The 24,782-nt window shown below is 35.4% G+C and overlaps 2 protein-coding genes across 16 annotated transcripts; one reads left to right on the forward strand and one right to left on the reverse strand.

Annotated features, from left to right (window-relative positions):
• Window positions 1-468: 468 nt before the first annotated feature.
• LOC101254205 (SAC3 family protein A) lies at window positions 469-16,744 on the reverse strand. Of its 14 annotated transcripts, none has more exons than XM_069297592.1 (15): window positions 16,334-16,615; window positions 15,271-15,339; window positions 13,348-13,729; window positions 12,887-13,249; window positions 11,665-12,105; window positions 9,565-9,666; window positions 8,141-8,238; window positions 7,508-7,670; window positions 5,950-6,444; window positions 5,695-5,835; window positions 5,499-5,558; window positions 4,395-4,525; window positions 3,178-3,311; window positions 2,883-3,097; window positions 469-1,028 (listed from the first exon to the last, which is right to left on the reverse strand). In XM_069297592.1, the coding sequence occupies exons 3-15, from the start codon at window positions 13,537-13,539 to the stop codon at window positions 927-929; spliced, it is 2,637 nt and encodes an 878-aa protein (XP_069153693.1). In that variant the 5' UTR covers window positions 13,540-13,729; window positions 15,271-15,339; window positions 16,334-16,615; the 3' UTR covers window positions 469-926. The 14 variants fall into 14 exon arrangements, with proteins under 14 accessions (XP_069153693.1, XP_069153696.1, XP_069153694.1 ...); XM_069297595.1 differs by having other exon boundaries at window positions 7,508-7,667; window positions 12,881-13,249; XM_069297593.1 differs by having other exon boundaries at window positions 5,950-6,378; window positions 12,881-13,249.
• A 1,178-nt stretch (window positions 16,745-17,922) lies between these two features.
• On the forward strand, window positions 17,923-21,819 carry LOC101253688 (serine/arginine-rich splicing factor RS2Z32). 2 transcript variants are annotated; one of them, XM_004239708.5, is made up of 7 exons: window positions 17,923-18,030; window positions 18,915-19,026; window positions 19,677-19,716; window positions 19,865-19,960; window positions 20,388-20,584; window positions 20,682-20,771; window positions 21,198-21,819. In XM_004239708.5, the coding sequence occupies exons 2-7, from the start codon at window positions 18,920-18,922 to the stop codon at window positions 21,586-21,588; spliced, it is 921 nt and encodes a 306-aa protein (XP_004239756.1). In that variant the 5' UTR covers window positions 17,923-18,030; window positions 18,915-18,919; the 3' UTR covers window positions 21,589-21,819. The 2 variants fall into 2 exon arrangements, with proteins under 2 accessions (XP_004239756.1, XP_004239757.1); XM_004239709.5 differs by having other exon boundaries at window positions 17,969-18,030; window positions 19,445-19,716.
• The last annotated feature ends 2,963 nt before the right edge of the window (window positions 21,820-24,782 follow it).

A 24,782-nucleotide genomic window follows, 5' to 3' on the forward strand; every position in this document is an offset into this window, starting at 1 on the left:
CGAACAAAAGCTCTTATTTTCACATCTTATTCCTCACCTTAACTAGGATGAAGAAAATGTTGTTGACTAGTTTTATATAAAAGAGACAAATTGCTACCAAAGGAACCAAGAGAAGTAGAGAAAGGTAAAAGTTTAGTCCCACATTCATACACATTAAAGCAAGTGACTTGGTGACCAAATCTAATTAATGAAACAAAATATATTGATTAAACCTAAATTTATATCTACTTAACCTACCAATTAAGAATCTAGATTAGTCGAGCTAGTTGAAGTTAACTGGTCCGACTAATATAGATTCACACCTGCCCATTAAGAAGTATTCATTCACAAAACTCAAAACCCGAAACCTGTAGTTAAAAGGGGAAGAAATCTTATCTTCCTGCCACACCTCTTGATGGTTGGTTCCTTCCATATCATTCAATCATTTATTTCACCTTTTCTAGTAAAGCAAATATGAAGACAGGGATGGAGAATAGAAAATGGTTATTATTAAAGCTTGTCGAACCCTAACATGTCGGATCAACAAAATCGGTGAATTTCGAATCACCTTATCTTACAACTGCAGGCTAGGTAAGCAAATATACATCAAATTCTGGATCCAAACTACAGTACTGGTAGCTGTTGCTTATGATTTTGGTCCCTCTATCTCTATGTATATTGCTGTCTCTAAAAGAATCAAGAATTCCCCAATCAGAGATTTAACAACAGGATTGAGCCATTACACATACATCCCCCAGACCATTAGAAACAGCTCCTTGTAGTACACGTTTTACAATTATCCGACTTTTGTATTGTTATAAATCAACGAACCTTGTCGAGTTCCAGTATGAATACCCAGGACAGAATTTACTTTACCCTTGTATCTGGAGCAGCAGCATTGTCCTAGCATTGGATCCCCCACCATTGTCACCAAATGAATGAGGTTCCTATGCCAGATTTCGTGTCAAAAAATCATTAACAGCAAGACTGGCATCTCCATGTGACACAGCATCTTCAGGTTCTGGCATATAGAGAGTTGACACAGATGCCTGCGCATTTAAGAATAAATGAACTGTGAGTGCATAGCATTTCATGGAAGGAAAAAAAAAAAGAAGAGAAACCAAAAGGAGCGAACAAAGTTTGGACCAAGTTAAGGTGCTAATATAACATACCCTGATCATAACAGATCTACATAAACAGTTGCTAGAAGCATTCAGCCATAAAGAATACCCCTGTACTATTCAAAAAGGTCTAAAAATACCCCTCCTCCACCTATTGGGTTAAAAATACTCCTCAGTCAACCTTTTTATTGGATCTTTAATTTGATTTGGGTCAAGGAATGGGTTGTGTGGGTAGGAGAAAGTTTGGTAGGTTGGAAATTAACTTTATCCAATAGAAAGACACCACATAATAATTATTCAATTCTATATAAGTTTAAGTGTCTACTTGTGCACATCCAAAGTTAAAGGTCATAATTGTCAGCTGACGCCGAGTTAAGGGTCATGTTTATTTATGTCATTTTAATATGGGGTCCAGCATCGAAAAATTTGAATTAGAATGGGTCCTACTCTAGTTTTATGGTAAATGAACCTTGGGCTTAACTCAACCCCAAAACCTAACTCATGCGGGAAGATTGCCCAAAACCATAAGAAGAGACCAAGGACCCCTTATCCCGCCGATGTGGAACTCCAACATATTTATTGCACTCTTGGTTCATAATCTAGGTATTTACTTCATAATAATTATATTATTACCTTTACTTTCTAGTTCACGTTGTAGTCTTTATTTTGATAATTACAAGAATCTATTTGATGTTCAAAATAACTTCTTTGCGAGTCCTCTAATTATTCATCATTGTTTAATTCAATTATCATAAAGATATCTTGGTAAATCAACGTAAGAAGTTCTATCAAGTTCCATTACATGGCTAAATTCTTTGACTATGCATACAATTTCTCAAAAAAACTACATATATAACTTGAATACAAATACCGCTCTTTCTTCCCTTAAAAGTGTAATTGATTTGGTAATGAAATGTTGAAATATAGTCGATCTAATATGTGCTTGGAGGTATATTGTCATGAATTCAAAAAACGGCAAAAAATCAAATTAAGCGACAAAAACTGAAGCGACAAAAAAACCAACTAAATTGGTTTGGTTTGATTCCAGCATCTGAAAGACTGACTTAACTGGTTTGATTTCCTTTTAGAGGCAAACCAACCCAAAACCGAACCATGAACACCAATACCAGGCACCAACATGATTCAAGCTAATGACATGTGAACGATTGATTGCATGACCACGAGTGAACATCATTGAAAAGACTAGAAGGCTTTACAAAGTTTGATCTAGAGTTGCGGGGTTAGACCAATATTAAACCATGGTAGACCAGTGTTAACTGGGAGCTGACCCAGATTTGACCATTATTAGAATTTCTAGGACGGAAAGCATGGCTCCACACGTCGCACTAGCCCGAGACTCCTTTTATTATGTTAGCACTTCTATTATCTTAAGTACTTGGACTTGGGCCCAAGCCCATTGTTTAGCTAGTAGTATTAAGTCAGAGTACTGTGCATTTTTTACCCAGTTTTGGATGATATGTTTGTGAGGCCCTATATAGAAACCTTTTGGGTTCTTAAAGAACTCCTGTAAATTTTATATATTTGGATCAACTGTTACATGATTAGGATGTAAATATTTTCATATACTAATTGTGGCTGAATTCTATCAATTTGGTTCCTATATCCTATCTTTCTATCTCGTCTTAAGTCCATTCTTATTTTCTTTGTGGATTTTTCTTGTTTGCTATTTCTTTCCGTCGTCACCTATCGACACATCCATACCATGCTACTTGTAGAGTGGTTGGCATTAAGTACTTCTGTATAAATCAGGAGGCAACGCACCTTTGCATCAAACTGCATCTCTCCAGGATTATCGGAAGTGAGGCATGCGCCATGGGCTTTCAACCATTCCACACAATCCTCAACACCATCTGTGTCCTCACTTTCTTCACTTGTGAAGCCTAAAACTTGGGCAATGTAGGTGACCGGAACAGTAGGCCGATTCGAGCGAGACATACATCTAACTGCCGCATATCGCATTTTATCAGCATATAGATCTGCAAAGACAAGTACACATCATCAATTTTAGCAAAATAAATGCAATAGCTAAAAGTCCACCATTAGGAACAGAACACACCCATAAGACACGTGTTAAGATTAGGAGCTGTCTTGTATAATCTGAAGTAGGCAACATAGTTTCCAGTGGACACAGCTGCTCGAACTGACAGAGCATGTTTAACAGCATCGTTCTGTCTAGCCTCTGCTGGTAATCTGGAAAAGGAAAATGCACAACAAAATAGATTAACATTGCACGTTTGAGAAGAAGGGTTTTTCCAGTTTGTATTAAACATTTTTTGAGCAGATTTTCTCAAGATACCAGCACCCAGGTGTATGGAAATTGAAGCCAGGTATACTATGAGTTCGACGAAAATAATGGATTAGACCATAGAAAGACTACAATTCACTTTCCCTTTGTGGCCCTAGTATTACCTTTTGCAATATAAAATAAACTCATTTGAGCTATGGACTAAATGTTGCGACATTTGAGATTTCTATTCAACTTGAACATAAGTTGATGCCCTTTTTTCTTTTCTTTTTCCTAGATTCAATTGAAAGGAAATTTTCCATATTCTCTTCACACTCTCTGTCTTCTGCTTTCTCCCCCCTCACTCCCTTCCTTACTATCACACCCCCCAAAACCCATCTCTTCCCACCCTAAGTCTATCTTCTTTTCTTTTTTTGGGTTTTCTTCCTTGCATAACAAATCAAGATGAACAGGGGAATGGACACACTCCTAAATTAAGCACAAGCTTAACTGTTCTGATTTAGCCTAAACTTTGACAAGCTTATGTTCATATTAAGGCCAAAAATGAAAAGGTAATAAAGTTTTGCATAGAGGTCAGGAATTAAAATGCATAAGTCTAACTGGCCAGTGAATAGTCATGCAAACTCATGAGTCATAACTAGCAAAAGGTATGAGTTGGTGATCCACACTGGTTGAACCTGTTGCATAGCTAAGTCATAACTAGAATGAATAAACCATAGAGGATTTGTCAACATCTGTCTGCTGCAATTTAACCTCACAATCATCCTCAAGGTTGCAAAAAGCAAGGATGTCACGGATGAAATTATTTACATGCAAATCTTACTAGATTGCCTCTTCTTTTTTTCTTCCATTTTGCAGTTGCAGATGCCTAAAAAGGACTAACCAGAGGAACAGCAAAAGTACTTTGGGTGCTTGTAAGCCAAATGATAGAATAGAATGGAAGCAGACAAATAAGCAACACGAAAAGACTTGCAGAAGTTTCACAAAAAAGAAAGCAAGAAAACCAGTATAGTAAGTAGCTGACTGACCTAGACAACGCTAATAGCAGATCTCTGTTGTTACTAGAGTGCAAAAGAACACAGAGTAGATTATATGCAACAAATTCCATATCACATCCCTTTATTCCTTCTGCATAAAGCGTTTTTAGCTGCGACTGACACTGCATATGCCAGAACTAAGAGAGTAAGTAAGAGTAACACTCAAGCAGAAAAACCAATGATGTCTTCGCAGCAAATTACACATTTGTTCATGACATGTCCAAAAACTTTGATCCCAACGCAATTCAATATTGCAATTCTGCCAGCATGTACTCATTTAAAACAAGAAAAAGATTAAAAAGTTTTAAGAACACATTAAGGTAATAGTTCAGAAAAAAAATTCCCAACACAACCTCACAATTTTAGAGCGGAGGTGGGGAACATCTACTATTTCTTTGATCAAAATACATAAGCAGCTATAAATATAAATATTACTGCTCAGAACACATTGCTTCTCTGCATGTTGAAAAAGACCAAAGGAGGACACTAGCAGAAAGAATCTGCATCTAGAAAAGAAAAAGGATATAGGTGAAGCTGGAAAAATATGGGCAGTCATCCAATCCAGCAATGCCTAAGTACTAATAAAGCATCAGGAAGGAGTGACCCAACATTAGTAGTAAACAACAACAGACAATATGTCATTTATGTATCCAAATATTTCAAAATAAGGACTTATTTGTGGCATAAAGGAGACCATTCTTATACCAGCAGTGAACCCCAGAAAGGGCTGTAAGAACTATAATGGCAATACTAACAAATAATCACATTGCATTGTACCAGCTTAACTCCCCTTGCACGTGCGGGCGTATAAAAGGATTTGAACCATGGAAAAAGGTATCATAAATTTTGTCCATAGAGCACCAGAAACATTTCACCCTGATATACTTAAAGTTCTGGATTGGAAGTTCCAGTAAGGGATTTCACTCTAAACTAAATTCTATAAATTAGTTCATAAACTTGACTGTAAAAAGGATCCAGCATTCAATAACATTAAAACAAAGAAGTGTCCAACTGAACTAGCATACAAGAAACTTCAGAGAGGGATTAAGATTCTAAGAAGTTATGACTGAAAGTTCCCACCATGGGAAGGAGTACCTGATTAAATTCCGACAAGTCCCCAACTTCTATTGCCAACCGACCATGTGTTTCATACACCTAAAACAGAAGGCAGGTAAGGAAGATATTAATAAGAAAAAATAATACAACATCGATTGTAAAGAAAGTTCATATGATGATGAAAATTTTATGTCTTGTTCCATTTGAATAGTGAAATTAGCACAAGGAAATATACCTTGACTGTTAACTCGTTGCGTATGCGTTGGACTGTAAGATCTTGCCGTATTGATTTTAACTGATCACATTTGTAAAGGTAGTTCTTCGGAGAACTTTGAACCATTTTTAATGCTTTTTCCAAGACTTCTTCTGGTCTCACCTGCAAAGGCAGAATTACCTTTGAGAAATCATCAAAACTTGCGAAGTGAAAATTGCCAATAGATATGCATTCCCCTTGAATTTCAAGTAACAACAGAAAGAATTAAGAGATTACAGTTGCAGGGTCAGGTGCAGAAGTAAGACGTAAGTAGCGTTTCTCAATTTCCTGGCAGGTTCCTTTGACAGTAAGAGCATCCCAATCAATATCTTCAACAGCACAGTTACCATTTTCCTCAATGTTTCTACTAAGCACCAAGGCAGTAGCCCTCCTTGCATACACATTTCCAGCTCCTCCATTTCTGGATCGATTATCATTAGCAGCTATGCGACTTCCATGCCCTCTCTCAAAACGCTTTGATCGATTTTCACGTCTCTTTCTTTCCTCTGGTGTATCTGCCGCTGCTCCTGCAGCAGATTTATAGGCTGATTGACTTCGTTCCTTATCACTATCACTGGATGCTTCACCGTTATCTGTCACATCCATTTCATCACCAACACACTGCCTCTTAGCTGGCCTAAAGACATCAGTTTTGGGGGTTTTCCGCTGTGGTAAAGAAAATTTCACATGACTCGAATTATTCACCTTGATATCTAACTTTCCACCTGAAAACTGTATGCAATCACTCAGATGAGAGACATTTTATTTGGTCATAAGGATCTGGTAACAAACTGATGGAAGCCAAAAGATTAGAACACCCCAGGCTTTAAGAGTTAAGTAGCACTAAGCCAAAAAGACAAGTATCAGATAATGTCAATCTCATGTAAGAAGAATCATAGCTGGGTCAGGACAGAGTTCACTAGAGTACCTAAAACAACAATTTAGCACCCCTTGACACAGTAATAGATCCAATGCGATCTTGCCTAAGAAGCCGCTTTGGTTCATGCGATGCAAAGGAAAACATAGTATGCTGCCTAACCCAAAAAGTACCCGATGGTTGATTCTACTTGTATCATACTATTATGCTCTAAGAAACCTGGACGAATAGCCTGTTTGACCAAACCTTAGGGAGGCCAAAATGCGTATTTTTCTAAAAAGTGCTTATTTAGAAAAGAGTGCAAGTGTTTGACTAAGCTTTTGTGAGAAAATAAGTGCTTTTGTGAGTAGCAGAAGTTGTTTTTCATACACTTAAAAAACTAATTTCCCCAAAATTGCTTCGAGAAAAGAACACTTAGAAGCACTTTCAAAATCTTGGCCAGACGCAATTTATTACTCAAAAGTGCTTTTTAAATTTACTGGCCAAACACAAACGGCTTCTCACTAAAACTTAACTTTTTTGAAAAGCACTTTTCAATATAAGTTGATTTTAGAAGCTTGGCCAAACAAGCTATAGGAGAAAAGTTTTTTCATGAATTATGGAGGATTCTAAGAAAATATGTTGTGGACAACATTACAATCTCTGACACAATAAGTATGTTAAAGAACTAATAGAATTGAACATATTTTTTGGTTGATACTATGCACATTTAGATTAATCGATCACCAAAAAATAAGGGGAAGGAGACAGATAGAAAGTGAAGTCATGAAGCTGGAGAATCCTGGTGCGGATAAATAAACACTCAGCAACCTAGACCACCTCTTTAGATTCTTCATTTCAAGCAAGAGGCTGAAGTTGGTGAAAAATGGAAAGAGATAACTGTATAACCTTTTATCTTCAAAGGCAGAAAACTATTACCTGTTTATTCCAACTCCCATACTTAGAAGCATCAGGAGTGACTGATGCAGGTTGGACCGTTGGTTTCTCCACTTCTAAAGGCTCCCACCTACTTTTATATCGCCTACTCGGACTTCTCTTACTTTTTGGAGATGAAGAAACTGGTGCTGAGAATATTACTCTTCTGCATAGAAAAGGAAGAAGTCAAAATAGTCCTTGAATTTGACAAAAGATATCTAACTGTGAGGGAAAATTCATCAGCATAAAGGGGAAAAGGCTCATGATTATGTTCCCTAATCAGGGAAACTACACTATATACGCAGAAGTGTTTTGCTTTCAACTGTTAAACAAATACTTAAGCAAAGTAAAAAATGAATGGGAAAAGGGAGGAACAAGAAGTTTGTTTCTAACTACTGAGGCAAAAATTATTAGATTTGCACTTTGCACTAGCTGTAAGATAACTACCATATGCTAGGTGAAGTACAAATGCATAGACGAGATACAGTAATTGACATTCATGCCCTATGACAGCTACTTTGGTAAGTCACACGTGCGTGCATTGTATAGATTATTATATTTAGATTTTTGTGTGAGCCCACAGCATGTGCATGCATAAGGTTTGCAGATCAGTTTTGGGAAGACTAGATAGCATACTCCTTCTTATCAGCATCCACACTGGACATGGGGAAAAGAGGCTCGGTGTCCCAGTCTCTCGTATGAAGTGTACCGTCAGCAGTTGCCTTCGTGATAATCTGCAGATTATGGTACATTTAAGTAACAGAGGGGGCAAGGAAAGAACCATGCATCAACAGAATGACATATCATTATAGTACAAGTAAATCAAATGTTAATCAATTAATATGACTCATTATGTTGCAAACAGCTCAAACATTACCCAATGATACTCAGCATTAACATTACTGTAGATGGGACGCAAAATAATAGCTATAGTTATATAGAAGAGCAATGGAAGGACGACCGTGGCTATGAAGAGTTGTACAATGAGTAATACAAATTGTACTATGTACTTGATCATATCTTATTTCCTTACCAATTGCCTCTCGACACGTGTAATATACGTGGGTCCATTCTCTTTTATATCATTTCAATTTATTGTCCATTATAAATTTAAAATATCAAGTCATTATCAGTTTCATTCATATTTTGTGGACCCTATTTGTCATTCAAGCTTCACTAAATGTCATCAACATACTATATGTTCAATCAAATATAATAGTAATATTTTTTTTATTTGGTCCAATAATTTTTCTTTCAAACTTATATTATATGCAACTATAATTCATTTTTAAAAAAAACTCTATTAAAAGACATTATCAATTAAATCTAGATAGAAAACTTACAAACACATCTTATGAATGAAACTACATGTATTGATTTTTCACTAGACATATAAGTGACACAAATAGTTTTAAGCATTTATCATTGAGCCATGATCAAAAACTTTGAAACTAATATTTATCATGCAACAAAACTAAAACATTATTCCAGTAATAAATTACATTTTCATCTTTAAGATAGATACCATAAACGTATTTTTACTCGAAGTTCTATTATTTTGTGACGTACAAAAAAAACACTAAACAGAAATGTTGTTATGTATTAGATAAATATGGTTTTATTATTATTTAATAAGAACAATAAATTACTTGACTTAATATATTAATAGCTTATTAAATTTGCCAGTCAATTCTATTTTGATGTAGTGCTAAAAACCCATATGTTATGTACTATAAAAATGTGTATTCAAGTAAGTTATCAGTTTCAAAAAAAAAATGTGTATTCAAGTCTCTAATTCTATTTCTTTCTAAATTTTCTGGCAACATCATCATTGATGCCACTTCTCTTTTTGAGCCAGATGAGTGCTCCTCATTCTATGTTCTAGCAATTCATAACTAGGAAGTTACTCAATTGCTGCTTGCTAAACTGGCTATAAAGCATTATTATCTCCATACCATCTAAAAATTCTTCATTAAGTCTCGAATAATATCTATGCAGCTCATTACATGGCAAGAACTGGAAAACGACCGAGAGAAAATCTCAAAAATACACTAAGATACCTCCTTCATGACAGCTTGGGATGCCACCATTTGAGTATCATCCTTGCAACGAGCCAAAGCCCTTTCAACATAACCACAAAGTGATTTAGGAAAAGTATCAGGCTGCAGACAACAGAAAGATCACTTTAATTAAGCACGGAATAAATAATCTGACATTAATTTGATGCAATGCAAGAATAAATACCATGTTATGACATGTCACCATTATCCCAATTCCCAACTATTAGTTACCACTAGAATAAAATACCAAGGTTTCTCAGATTGTGTGGCGACAAAAGTACAGAACACAACCAAGGAGCAGTATTTCATCAATAAAACCTAACAGTTGAACTGTCAATCATAACAAGATAGAAGATTGCAGCGTCAAAGTATCATATTAAAAAAAGCTGCTCCTTACTCCTTAATAGTTCAGCAAAATCAGAAGTCCTACCAATATCGAAATTTCCTGTACAAGTGATTAAACCAAGTTGACACAAACCTACCAGTTTAGCCATTAATAACTATATCATTGTTTCAACATCAACTTGAAAAAGAGAATCCCAAACTGAAAAACCCGTTAAGAGTATTTCAAGAGAAATAATTGCAGACTCACACAGCTTTAACTTTTTCCCAAGTGAAATTCATGTTCAAACACAATAGACTTCCAGATAACCTTTTCCAACTTCCATCTCAGATTCTTTTTTTTTTAACTTGAACCAAATATCGTCACCAACATTAGTAATTAATAGATTTAACTTTAGCAAGCAAGCATGTTGCTTTTCACTTCAGAAGTTGTAACGATGTCGACCGTGAAAAGGTAAGTTGGCTATTTCTATTCTCACAGCTACACCTAAAAGATAATGCAATAAAAGTTCAAAAAAACTCTGTCCGGCTTTTACCATAATAGAATATACATTTACACAGAACTCGCAGACGTCTCAGTAGATTTGTTCACTAGACACATTTAAATGACCAAGAAAATGATTATAAAATAACCCATCTTCGCCAAGCTTGGAATGCAATTGTTTTATCCAAAACGAACATGTGAGCTTATCCACATGCGACTCATTGGAACAACTCTGAAGGTTTTCCTGATAGACCAATGGTGGTGAGTGCCTTTAAAAGCCCTAACTACATCGTATTAAAGAAATACACAACCTACCACCCAAGCTACTGATTCACTGGTTATCAAAATATCCTCTGCATAACTATTCCGCCAATATCACCCATAATATAAACCTTCCTTACTAAAAGCACATAAATCAGCGAAAATATGGAACTCCAGAATATTAAATTAGGTTAGTCTTGCTAGTATTGATAAAATGATACCACACCAAATACACTTGACAAGTCACTTCCCAAATGCACTTCTACATATTAGACTAATGGAGTTATTTAGAGGGCTATATTAGTACTAGATCATTCTTGTCAAGCGCATAGGATCATTTGCTTTAATAGGATTTAATTAGCATCATATCATTATTTTTGAAGAAAAACTTTGGCAAGTTATATGAGAAAGGTCCTAAGAGGTGCTACTCAACCAAGGGTGTAAAGAAGTCTAATCAATGCATATATGGAAGTTTAGAGAATGGCTGGCCCCTCCAATTGGTAATTTGGTTTAAGATGAAGTGAGTTGTTTTGTTAATGGCACCAAGTAGATGCAAATAAAGTACAAAAGATAGTAAGCATGAAGTAACACTTTTCTCAAAAAAAAAAGATAGTAAGCACACAAAAGAGTTTGTTAGCTCCATTCGAATATGTACTCCTCTCGAATTCGTTAATGCATTGGGGTTTTCGAATTTTCCCCTACAAATTATCCATAGTGACTACTCATAACAAGCATCACTTGACCAATTCAAAGAGAATCTTATAACAACATACCCGGTGCAATCCCCTAAGAGGTGGCTGGTCTAAGAGAAGCTTACAACAAACATAAAGGAACACTAGCACAGATATCTTCTAATTGACTATCAAGATGAAAGACTATCAAGAAGCAAGTGAAAAATCTATCATCTTAGTCAAGCATTTGAACTTTGTCCGTCAACTATGCAAAGTTATGTTACAAAACACAATTTATGATTGCATGTTTTACTGAAATGATCAAAGTTAAAGGTGTTTAACCTTGAGAGCATTCTCTGCAGCATTAGATGATACTTTTTCATTAGTTTTTGGTAAGGAAACGCTGACATATGCAGGTTTGGCCGCTGCATTAGTTGTAGAGCTTTGGATATCCAGCTTTGGTAAACCCATGGTCAATGTTGAAGTTATTCTAGGGTTTGTGGGAATCTGTAGTTTGCTAGCACTACCTGTATCGCCTGGTGTAACAGTTTGCTGCATAGTGGGCAAGGATGACTGATAATTATAGGGCATCTGATAAGAGGCTTGATATTGTGTGCTTGGTCCTTGGGGACATGAAGAACTTTGTTGAAGGTTTTCATGAGAAGGGGTTATGTCTAAAGGCTTTTGACCATAAGACTGTACTGGATCAGGCTGCTGATTTTGGAAAGAGGGAGCCCAATGTTTCCAGTAACTATCATGAACGTTTCCACCTACAGCAGGAGACTGACCCAAAAAAAATTAAAAGTTAAGTTCATTAGGCAAATCAAAAAGAACTCCACACATAACATGAAGGGAAAGAGAAATGAAGTTGCTTTTCTCAGTGTACTGAGTATTGAAAAGCAAAAAAAAATGAGGCACTGACTGCAATGACAGTAGATAACATCTCTTCTTCTGTGAGTAGCTGGCACTCAACAACTCGCACAAGATAGAAGTTGAATATCCAGACTATCAAACGTATAATAAACACGAATGATATTTAGACAGCAGAGTTAAAAGAGCATACAAGGCATTGCTTACCAGATCTTTAGCAGCTTGTTGAACAACAGAACAACTAAAATAGCAAATTAACCTAACATGTGAGTGTGATACATGATTTATCACCATCTTTTCCGTCTCTCTGATTGCTTAACATGGTTTTGAATTTTAAGAGGATGTTTGGATGGACTTATTCTAAGTAGTTTTAGGCTTTTAAGCTCTTCTTTATTTTTGGAGGTGTTCGGGAAAGAAGAAGTGCTTTTAACCACTTTCTTTTAGGCTGAAAAAGCACAAAAACAAGCTAAAAGCCAAAAGGCTATTCCAAACTTATGGCTTCTAGCTTATAAGCTACTTTAAAAAGTCTATCCGAACACCCCCTAAGTGAATTACATGACAACTGATATTCAAATAGGAGTCTCGACGCATGCATAAAAGTTATGTCTCTACGCATGCATAAAATTATCTATTATAAGTAAAACTCCAACAGAGTAACTCATTTGTGAATTGCATGTAAAGGAAAAACCTGCACCGCAGACAATGCGGGCAAACCAGATTCTGGCTTGCCAGGTGGAGCATGAGATGCCGGAGCCTGGACACCTGAAGCTGGGTAACCCGCCGGAACAGGGCAACTCAGACTGGATACATTAGAAACGGAAATATTTTCTGTTCCAGGAGCACAGGGGACATCATTTTGTGTATGGTTGTAATAATCGGCCCATTGCTTGTACTGTTGTTGATACTGTGAAGCAGCAGGAGCTGTGGTAGAACTGTATGCGGCATTTGAATCAGAATTGTAGCTTGGATACTGATGGGAAGTGTATGTTGCATATTGTCCTTCATGCCATGCGTTCGTCTGGTTATTGTAAGCACCACTTGTGTAACCTCCAGATGTCTGGTAATCACCAGGATTGTAGTAAGTGCTTGAATAACTTGCAGGCCCAGCATAAGACCCTGTATTCTGTAATGAGGAAAGGGGCTGATAAGGAGCACCTGTATTTTGATATGCTCCTGATGGCTGAGGATAGGATTGATTAGGTTGTTGTTGATAGCCATTATAGTAAGCAGCATATCCTGTATTGTTGTATCCATAAGGATCAGTACTTTGATAGGTTCCATAGCTACTGTAATCCTGCTGTACATTTGTGGCACCGGAACTTGGTGTAGTAGCACTAGCTGCAACATTCAATCCATCTTGAACATTCCTTGAAGGCGGTGCAGCTTGTTGGTCATGATCATAACCAGAATGTGAGACAACTCCATTTTCCCTGGCATAGCTATCTGCAGCATGAGCGCTCCATGGTGCAACTGTAGAATTTGGAGGGGCGTAATATGAAGACATGTGATGTTGGTTTGGATCGACAGCCTGATGATTCTATATAGGGAAAAAAAAGGATTTAAAGTCATATAATGGGAAATCAACTCACCTATCCAGAACAATTTATAGCAAGAGCAGTACATGATAAAGTTGCAGAAGAATAGTAAATATAAGCAAGTTAAAAGAGTTGGTGGCTGAAAGAGGAGAAGCATTTAACGCTTTCACCATTCGAGTAAAGGAAACATTTAATCAATCAACATGTACAACGACCAAAAATTATACATGTAGTGAATGTCTATCCATAGAAGGCAAGAGCACACAGTTTCGGCTCATAAGAACCAGTTTCTCAACATAAGGATAGTCGGTAGTCAATGCATCAAACATGACCTTCACAAAATCTATCTACATTGTTGCCCAAGTATCTCCACGATAAACATAAACATGACACATACCAATGTAAGTAAAGCCTTTCATACTTGTATTGATGGATAAAAGCAGACAAGGCATCTTGATTTACTACTTACAAACATCACTAGCACAAGACAGTCAATTGTGTCTCTCCAGCATCAGAGTGACTTGTCATAGCTACTTCATCAAGAACTCTGACTTTTGTGTATCTCATTACTAACCATTAACAAGTTGTACATACATTTAAATAAGGCAGTTTTACTAAGTGAAAAGTCAAACGACTTTTTCTTTAAATTTAAAATTTTCAAACAATTATTTATTTATTTTTTCGATGAGAGTGGTGTCCGGACCAGCTTTCGAGCACCTCGACTAATTCCACAAGATATTTGTCATCTCCCACCCACAACAAGTTAGATAACTCTGTCCACCAAGGCTAGGACAGATGGGAAGAGTCACTTAGCGATTGTTTGGTCTGCACTGAGTTCTGAACCCGAGAACCTCAAGGTTCTCAACCACTTTATTGACCACTAGGCCACATCCTTGATGCTATTTTTTCAAACACTTTCAAGTACTTCATAACATAAAATCTTGTGATTTCTACTGCTTCTTACAGTTTCTAGATATACAAATGTTAAATAAAATACTCTGAATCGATGTCCAAATTCATACGGACTATTAGATGACCAATGGAAGATCCAAGTACAGGTTTGTGGGTTCAGTAGAGCCCAAAGGTTTGCAGTCGAACCTTATATTTGTGTGAGAACAGGTAGAAATAGAGTTAGATGTACAGTTTAGAACTCATCCTTCCACTCAAAACCAAGTAAAACCAACAACACTTGTGTTTGGAATCTCCCACTATGCTTTCCCACATAACCCTAACACGACAATTCTTTTTGGTATTGATGGAGTAAATATATAAATAATATAAGAAAGAAAAAAACAGCAGCAGCACAACTGAAAGCCTCACTTCTCTCAGAGAAAGGGAAAAAACTAAAAGCTTTCAATTACATTGGGGCATCATCCCGCCATTATCTTATGTCATTTTGACACCATCATCACAATTTACATATATTAAGTATGTTAAAAAATAGTTGCAACAAGCAGAAATCTATTTGGACCATAATGACATACATTTTTTTCCAGAAACGAAGTTTGCATAAGAGAAGAGGAAGTACAATTCGAGTGGTTACCTCCTGTGAACTGGGATCCAAAGTGGTCACAGTGGCACTTCCTTGATTCATCATCCTCTCATTAACATCCTGCTTAACCAAACATTTCAGTATTCAGATATCTATAACAAAATCACCACAACACACAAGAAAAAAGATAGTCATAAGTTGAATTGCAGCCTAATGGTTACAACTCCACCTTCTTACATTCATAGGTGGTTCAAATCCCACAAAAGGATCCTTTTCTACACTTCTATCCCAACTATTTAAGTGCCCATCCCTTACTCCAGCAAATTTTATGCAAGAAAGAATTTAACCAGGACTAAAACTGCAGCCTAATCATTACATCTCCACCTATCTATGTCACAGCTGCAGGATTCCAAACCTACAAAAGTGGTTTCTACGTTTCTATCCCAACTATTTAAGGGCTCACCCCTCACTCAAAAATACTTCAAAAAAACAAAAGAGAACTAGAATTGCAGCATATTATTGCAACTCCACCTACCCATCATTACATGAGCAGGTTCCAATCCTATTTGCAAGACCACCTTCAACAACAATAACAACTATGCCTCAGTACAAAACAAGTTGAGGTCCAGTATGCTTTGGATCCTAACTATTACATGTGCAGGTTCCAATCCCACAAATAATGTACTCCTTAAATATCATCTTGACTATTTGCAAGTCAACCTTCAACAACAATTTACGACTCGGTACCAAACAAGTTGAAGTCATTATCTAACAACTAAAGAGCTCATATATCATCCAGCATATACTGATACAACAAATCAGTTAAACAGCAAATATCCTCCTTCTACCCATATCATAAGTGGTCTTCATCCCACTTGCACAAAATCCCCAACACCCTTAACACATCCAATAAGCATTTACCACCACAAACACTTACAAAATGTCAAATTACGGATTTGTCCATTCACCATGTTTATAGGTCCAAAAAAATGGGGAAAAAAACTAGCTAGACATGGAACTACAGCTGCAACTTTGCCTACATCAATCATACTTTCTAATCTCACAAAAAAAGGGGCTTTTTCTAATAAATTTGAGCAACAAAAAAGAAACTAACCAAAATCTGAACAAATTGAACAGCTTGAGCCTTCAAGGAACAGAGAAACAATCAACCTCGAACAAAGCAGCACCCTTATATGTATTACCAAAGCAAATTGAGACGAAAAAAAACAAAAAAAGATATGGAAAAAATTGGGAAAAAAAAAACAGAGAACGATTAGCAACGAAGAACGATTACAGATATCGATTTGGTAAGGAACTACAGTATAATATATGATTCGAAGCACAGAATTATTCAATGTTAAAGAAGAGATTTTTGATTTATGAAACTAACGTCGGTAGAGAAAATGAAATACGGAGATTTGTGTGTGTATATATATGGCGTAACTTGATTTTCAGTCGAAAAAAAATTCAACCCGATTGACTTATTCGGGTCGTAATTTGTGGGGGGGGAGGGGGGGTCGTGTTTGAGTTTTTTTTTTTTCGCATTTTAGATGTTATAATATATGATTGAGTCGAGAGAGGATGTATTCGAAATAATATTTTTATCATAAGTGGATAAGTAATCTTTATTTATATTATAATATATATCCTTCAAGTCTCAATTGTGTGACTGAATATTAATATGATGTTGTTGTGTAATATATGGTTAATTTATTGATTTCGTAAATCTGAATTATGAATTTTTAACATTTTTGATTTATTATGTTTTCTAATTCAATTTTTTTGAGATAAAATGTATGGTTTTAGAATAGATTATATATAACGTTATTTATACGAAAGACACTTAATCAATACAACGATTAAAAATTCTCATTCATATTATGCAATTTTCGCTTAGAAGAATAATTGAATATCACAAAAATAAATGAGATGAGAAAAATGAACATTGACAAAAGCTTTTAAATAGCTACAATAGTACCAAATATAATAAATACAAATCGATATACATGAATAAAGTGAAGGAAGGCGCACATATAATTTGCAGATATATTCTTTTTTTTTTTAATTGTTTTAGTGTCACGTGTTAATTCATGCGTTTTATAAAAGAGATTGTCAATCACGTGTATAGTGAGAAGCTATCCTTAATAAATGTTTGACGTTCAATTAGTCAGATTCTTAGTTTATATATATAAACAAAATAGTACTATAATTTTCTATTGTCTGAGTTTGAGTGAGAAATACATCAAGATTTTCGTGTGTTTACTCATAATGCTTTTGTTTTTCGTATAATGGATCTTGGCTCGCACTTTATGGAATTTCCACTGGGAAAAGAATTCAAACATTTCTTATGTACCTGTGATGGAAAACGTTTGAACTCTATCTCTTTTCTTTTCATTCTATTTTGCTTTCGTTCTCTTTCTTATGAATTGTTATCAGAAACGGTAGACTGCGCAGAAAAGGATTCAGGTGGAAAAGCGTATACCTTCTCTATATCCAACAACAACTAAATAAACGATAAACTTGTAATTTCTTAATTTCGATATAGATTAGATGAATACATCAAAATCGAATATTCGTGCATTCCGATTTCCGCCCGAGAGAAGAAAAAAGAGGAGGAGGTTTCACATTTGGGAGAGAACTCAAATGGGCTTAGAGTTAGAAGCCCACTCCATGAAAACAACATAACAATAAGCCCATAGCTGTTGAGGCCCAAACTTTAGTATATAAATCAGAGAGAGACCACTGTGCTATACTCTTTTGAACGAATTGGATCTAGGGTTCTTACATTTCTGTGCCTTTTTCAATTTTCAGGTAAGCGATTTGCGATTCAAAACCCTTTTTTCTCATATATTTTTGATAAAAATAGCTTTCTTCATCATAATATATGTGCCTGTGCATAATTCATCTAGAAATTGGTATTAATTCCGAGTAATTTGGATGAAATTTTGTGTTTTTTTGACTCGGAATATTCCGTAAAGAGGTGTTTTTTTTGTTACTAGTTTTGTTTTATGTTATATAGATATGGCGTTTGTGCTAAATTCATTTGAAAAAATGTAATTGAGCTGTTTTTATTATATACGTGCTAATTGGGTAGTTTCTTTTGGTATGATGTGCATTTGTAATATGTATGTGCTTTTTGACTTTGAAAATTCATTCAAGATGCCTTTTTTGGTTTTAGTTTTGTTTGATGTATATTGAGCTGGCATTTTGTGCTAAAGTGATTGGAAAATAGTAAAGGAGTTATTTTTATGTTCAAGAGATCATATAATATGGGAAAGGGGCTAATTTGGTAGTTACTTTCAGTGAAGATGTAGTGGTTTGATGAGATTTTGTATTATATGTGTTTTTTGTAGTTTCGTTTGATGTTTTATTGAGCTGGCATTTGTGTTAAATTCATTGGAAAAAAGTAATACAGCTATTTTTAATGATTAAGAGATCATATAATTTGGGAAAGGAGCTAATTGGGTAGTTTCATCCGGGAAGATGCGCTATCATGAAATTTTGTATTATATGTTCCTTTTTGACTCGGATAGTTCATTCGTTAGGCATTTTTTTAGTTCTGATTTCGCTTGATATTTTATTGAGCTTTCATTTGTGCTGAATTCATTTGGAAAAAAAAGTATATGAGCTAAAAACAAATTTATGTTAAGAGATAGTATAATTAGGAGAGGAGCTAATTGGGTAGTTTGTTTCAGAGAAGATGCCGCGGTATGATGACAGGTATGGTGGCACACGCCTATATGTTGGACATTTGTCTTCCCGGACGCGATCTCGAGACTTGGAGGACGTCTTTAGCAGATATGGGAGGTAATTTTTTAACCATTCATTACTTTTATGCAGTGATCGGAAAGTTATTGAAATTTGAGTAATTGAATATTGAGATTCCAAGAGGATAAAGATTGAGCTTTTAGTTGTTTAATTTTGTTAGTGGAATGAAATACGCCTAAGTAGAGTAGAATAGATATAAAAGATTCATATGGTTGATCTCAACTTGTCTGGTATTAGGTGTTGATTGATTGATTGCTGTACTTGGTGATTATTTTATTGTGATCATTTTTTAGAAATGATGTTGCTTCTAGTAGTTCACAGTCTTTGTTCTTTGGGGGTGGAGATGAGACACACTAGTCGTTACAGTGACCTTTGTTTTATTTTTTTAAAATTTGTAGAAAATGTGAGAGCAACACCCCGTGTCTTGGTGTTTTTAACTCGAATAATGTTTATGAAGGTTTCTATGTTTTTGCCCAATCCGGAGGTTTGTGGTGGGAGGTTGCCCTTGATGAATTGGTTCCCATTCTTGCGGAGTGTGGCGATTCTTTCTATAATGTTATTGCGTATTTTTTTGATGGAAATGGCACAATCCAAAAAGTGGTGTTTAGTTCATCTTTGAGGGGCGAAGTATCAACCCTTTGGTTCTTATGACTTGATGGCCTTACTGTTTCTGGAACCCATTTACGCAGAGTACGTGATGTGGATATGAAGCGTGACTATGCTTTTGTGGTACGCCTTTCTTCTTCTTCTTTTTTTCCTTTTCTGTTCACTTCTTCATTAATGATATTTCTTAGGGTTGTAGGGTGATCATCTAATCCTTGTTTCATATATTTGTGATTTAAGCTTCTTTCTTTTCTTCATATACTGCTAAATCTAGGAGTTTAGTGATCCTCGAGATGCCGATGATGCAAGATACGGCCTAAATGGGCGAGATGTTGATGGAAGTCGTGTTATCGTGGAGTTCGCCAAAGGGGTGAGTAAAAGTTTGGATTTGATATGTGTTCGTAACTGCAATATGCATAGTATCTTTATGTTTTATTTTTGCAACTCTAGCAAATTACACTCACATGGACATGTGCATTTTGAATATCAATGCAAAAAAAGAAAAACCAAAAAGAATTTCAGGCTTTATGCCCAATGAGTGGGAAAATATGGTGGAACTCGATTATTTCCGAGATGATGCTTCAGTTCTCAATATAAGTATATTACTCTACAATTGGCATGTCACAGAGGGGAGAAAGAAGATCTTGGTTTATCACTTTCGTTGAAGTAGTTAAGTTGCTTCAAGGATTTGTTTTCTTGGTATTTTGAGGAGTTATGCACGCCTTAATCTATCTAATGCTTCAGATTGGTTAAACAAAAAGCTGTCCTTTTTATGTTGGAGTTTACTTGCATCGCAGGTGCCTCGTGGTCCAGGTGGATCTCGAGAGTTTGGTGGCAGAGGTCCTCCTCCAGGTACTGGTCGTTGCTTTAATTGTGGAATTGATGGACATTGGGCTCGAGATTGTAAAGCTGGGGACTGGAAGAACAAGTGTTACCGCTGTGGAGACCGAGGTCATATAGAAAGGAACTGTCAGAATAGCCCCAAGAAATTGAAGTATTTTCCTAGTTGCCACCTTATTTCACCCTGTGTATTTTTTGATGTTCTAGTATACTTTAATGATTAAAGGTTATTATTTGTTTTTGAATGACAGACGTGACCGAAGTTATTCCCGCTCACCATCTCCTCGGCGTGGAAGAAGCCGCAGCCGCAGCCGCAGTTACAGCAGAGGTCGTAGCTACAGGTCTCCCCCTTTGCTCCTTTTTGGAATGCGCTCCATTTAGCTTCATTGAGAACTTCTTATGTGTTGAGATTCTGAATTGGCATTGCCGCTCATGGTTACAAGGACATATCCAGTGAAACCCCACAAAGTGGGGTTGGGGAGGGTAGAGTGTACACAGTCCTTAACATTGTCAATCATGGCTGTGAAGTTGAAATAATACTGTGGATAAGTAATTGAATTTGTCTTTTCATAGATGTATTATGTGGATAACATATGAAAGCTTGTATTGTTAGAGCTAGAAAGTGTCATTTTAAGTGCTAACAGATTCTGTTTATCTCAACTAACTGGCCTTTGTGGGATTAAAACATACATATTTGTTCCCGTCACTTAATCTATCTATACAAATAAACAAATTATTAACATATATTGTGTTTGATTTCTTTGCAGCCGATCCAGGTCTCCTGTGAAGAGGGACCGTAGCATTGAGCGTGAAGAAAAGAGATCAAGGAGTCCTCGCCATCATAGGTCATCACCACCTCCATCAAAGGGAAGGAAGCACAGCCTTTCACCTGATGAAAGAAGTCCAGTAGAGAGAGGTACACCATCACCAAGGGATGATAGGGCAACCAATGGTTCTGACCGCAGCAGGAGCCCTAAAGATGATGTTAGAATGGATGAACGCGGAGATATTAGCCCTGTTGAAGAAAATGGCCGTAGTCGCAGCAATAGCCCCATCCATAGGGAGGACAGAAGCCCAGTGGAAGACGGTAGCCCAACAGGTGACTATGAAAATCATGGTTCTCCAAGGGGTTCTCCAAGGGGCAGTGAGTCACCCTAAAATGTGCATATGATACATTGTGGCAAGTGAATGTTTGACTCACAACTATGCATATGATACTGTCAGTGTGGCAAGTGAATGTTTGACTCACAATTATCTCATCCTTGCACTTTGATTTTATAGTACTTTTTCCCTATATTCGGAAACCATGTAATTGATTTTTCTTAGAATGACCGGAATTTGAAACTGCCTTGCACATGCTGTGTTCTATTTATGAGATTACATTAAAAACTTGCTTGGTGTTATGTGTTTCAGCTTGAGTTTGGTTGGTATCCTCGGAACTCTATTTGAAAGTGATGTAACTATGTATGTCACTTCCTACATACTGTACCAAAGCATTCACCAATTGTGAAGTTGAAACGCAGCAACTGTCGTGAATTTGAGATGCATCTGGCAGATCAATTGGATATACGGTAAGACTTGTAGTTGTGTGTGTTATTTGTGTTGCTGTCTTTTGATATCTTTTGATCTGGTGTGGGGAGTGGCAGATACCAGAATGATTACAATAGACTGGTATATACAGGGGTGTGTATGTTATTTGTGCAGCTGGCTTTTGGTCTTTCGATCTGGTGTCGTGAGTGACAGATACCAGATCGCATGATTACAATGACTTCTGGTAATAATATGTTAACCAGTCTGGGGAAAAATCATGTCGAAATTCATGACATAGTACTCGTAAATTTGTTTTGAATATCAGTGTGGATGTTGTGTTGTGAATATCAAAGAACTCTGAGAGAAGCTGTTAGTATTTGGAATTTGGTTATGTATAGTCAAATATGTGCTAATACAATTTGTAAACCATAATCCTTGAATAGAACTGTTTGTTGTTATAGGAGAAGCTGCTTCATAGGGGCAAGGCAACTAACTAGCTGTCCTTGCTCGGAAGCTTGGATTTTCACTAAGGAGATTCTCATCAATATATAAAGAAAGTGATACGAAGAAACTAATATAGGATCGAGAGGGGGGATTTGTACTATGAAAGTGTCACTAAATATGTCAAAAGTTCAATTCGAACCCTAATTACTAAAACTTGATGTGGCTATTCTAGAATTTAGAATTCATAAAAATCCTAACGATATGTCATTACAAATGTAGGTACAACTATTCAAGGAAGTAAACACCAGTACATAATTTTTGCTATATTATTGATGTATTATGAAGTTATTGTATAAATTATATATACAATGTAAAGCTATTCAATACATATAAGTTGCTCAACATGTAGATCACTAAAACAAAATTTAGTACTAATAGTAGTAAATAATCAACACACATGATTCCCAATTCATACATGAAAAGGCACCAAAAGCAAAATAGTCTAATGATAATCATCATCCCATGACAATACTTCAAAATGCTCGAGAGTATTGTCATGAGACGTGGTGAATTCAGAATTTGAAGTTTATAGTTTTTGAATATGAAGGAAGAAATAATTTATTTGGTTTTGGATGAATCATATATTCATGTTAGTGGAATTCTTAACACTAATGCAAAAATTTTGGCCAAAGCTATTGAATTTTATCGAGCTTGTAGCTAGTACTCTAGCTTCGTCTTTGCATGTCATTTTTTTTTTGTACAATCAACTAGGGTTCGTTGACCCCATTGCTTTGTTGGGAAATTTATTTTAGACATGGTGTGGTCCATCCATAATAGGCTAATTAGATGATTATTGTATTATTTATCGAACCTATAGTGAACAAAATTATCAAATTCTGGTGTTAAATATAAATAAATAGTTCTAGATATTTTAACTTTGATTAATAAAATTATTTATTTTTATCTATCCTGAATCTAATATATGATAAAATAGAAGTAAATTTACTCAAATAATATAATTATATAAAAAAGAAAAATTAGAGAGCCCATCATGTTGATAAATAATATGATATTAGTGTGGAAAAGCTAAAAGTTAATTAGTCATTATTCAAGGCTTTGCATCATTATGCATCACAAAGGAAGAACATGAACATACATAATTGCCAAATGCTCCTTCCCACTACCTTATCTTTCTCATTTTATTTATACTCGATGTTCGATATCTATATTGAGACCTAATTAAATTTATATTTTCGTTAAAAAAAGTTTTATATTGTCGGTAAAAACTGAACCGTTCTCTAATAAAGATTGATGACACCGCATCAGAGAAACTCAAATTTAAAATCGGTGAAGAATAAATAAATTTCTACCACTCTATCACAGATCGTTTGGACTTTCTTTTGAACCTTTATTAACTTTTTTGCATGTTTCTTGGAACTAATAAATAAAAATATATTTAGTGAATACTTGAAGTTTAATGTTTTAACGAATAAAGTGTTCAAAATGAAAAGCTATGTACATTAGATGATAAATTATTTTTTTTTTTTAATCATATAAAACATAGATCAGTTAGCATGCTGGACCATACATTAATTATATTCCACCATAAAACCTAATAATATATTGTGTATATTTTAAAAATATGCTCAATCAAAAATTTAAATGAGCATTTAATAATATCGATTTAAAAATATCATTAATCAAAATTTTTGACTAGCTTAAAATCAAATGAATCACATATATTTACTAACTATTTTCATGATATGAATTGATTATAAACCTTCCACGAAACATAAATTTATTCACTAAATAAATAAAGTGATCATCGTTTTATTTTCACTTTGTCTATCGTTTTTTTCATTATTAATTGATCGTTTTCTAAACTAAGCGATTACGCTCTTTTAGATTTTCGTTTTTTTTATTTTTTCTAAAAAGATATCGTGTAAAGAACATAACATGTTCTTTTTTCAACCCCTTTTTTTTTTCTTCTACGCTCACTCTATCCGCTAATTCTTCAGCCACACACGGTACCATGAAATAATCGATAACAACTTCAAAAATAAGTGATCATACTTTCTTTAACTTTGTCAAATGCTTTTTCTCACTAGTCGATTTTCATAAAAAGAAACGATGCAAAGAACATAACATGATTCTTTTTTCAACTCCTTTTATTTTCTTCATACATTTATCTCTATCCACTAATTCTTCAGCCACACACGATACCACGAAATAATCGATAATATCTTCTAATATGAGTGATCATCCTCCCTTTTAACTTTGTCAATCACTTTTTCTCACTAGTTATAAATTGTTAAAAAAGATGAAAAAAAAACATTTTCTTTTTATTCAACTTTTTTTTTTCATACCATCACTCTTTC

The sequence above is a fragment of the Solanum lycopersicum genome, chromosome 5 (assembly GCF_036512215.1).
Source record: "Solanum lycopersicum chromosome 5, SLM_r2.1".
NCBI lineage: Eukaryota > Viridiplantae > Streptophyta > Magnoliopsida > Solanales > Solanaceae > Solanum > Solanum lycopersicum.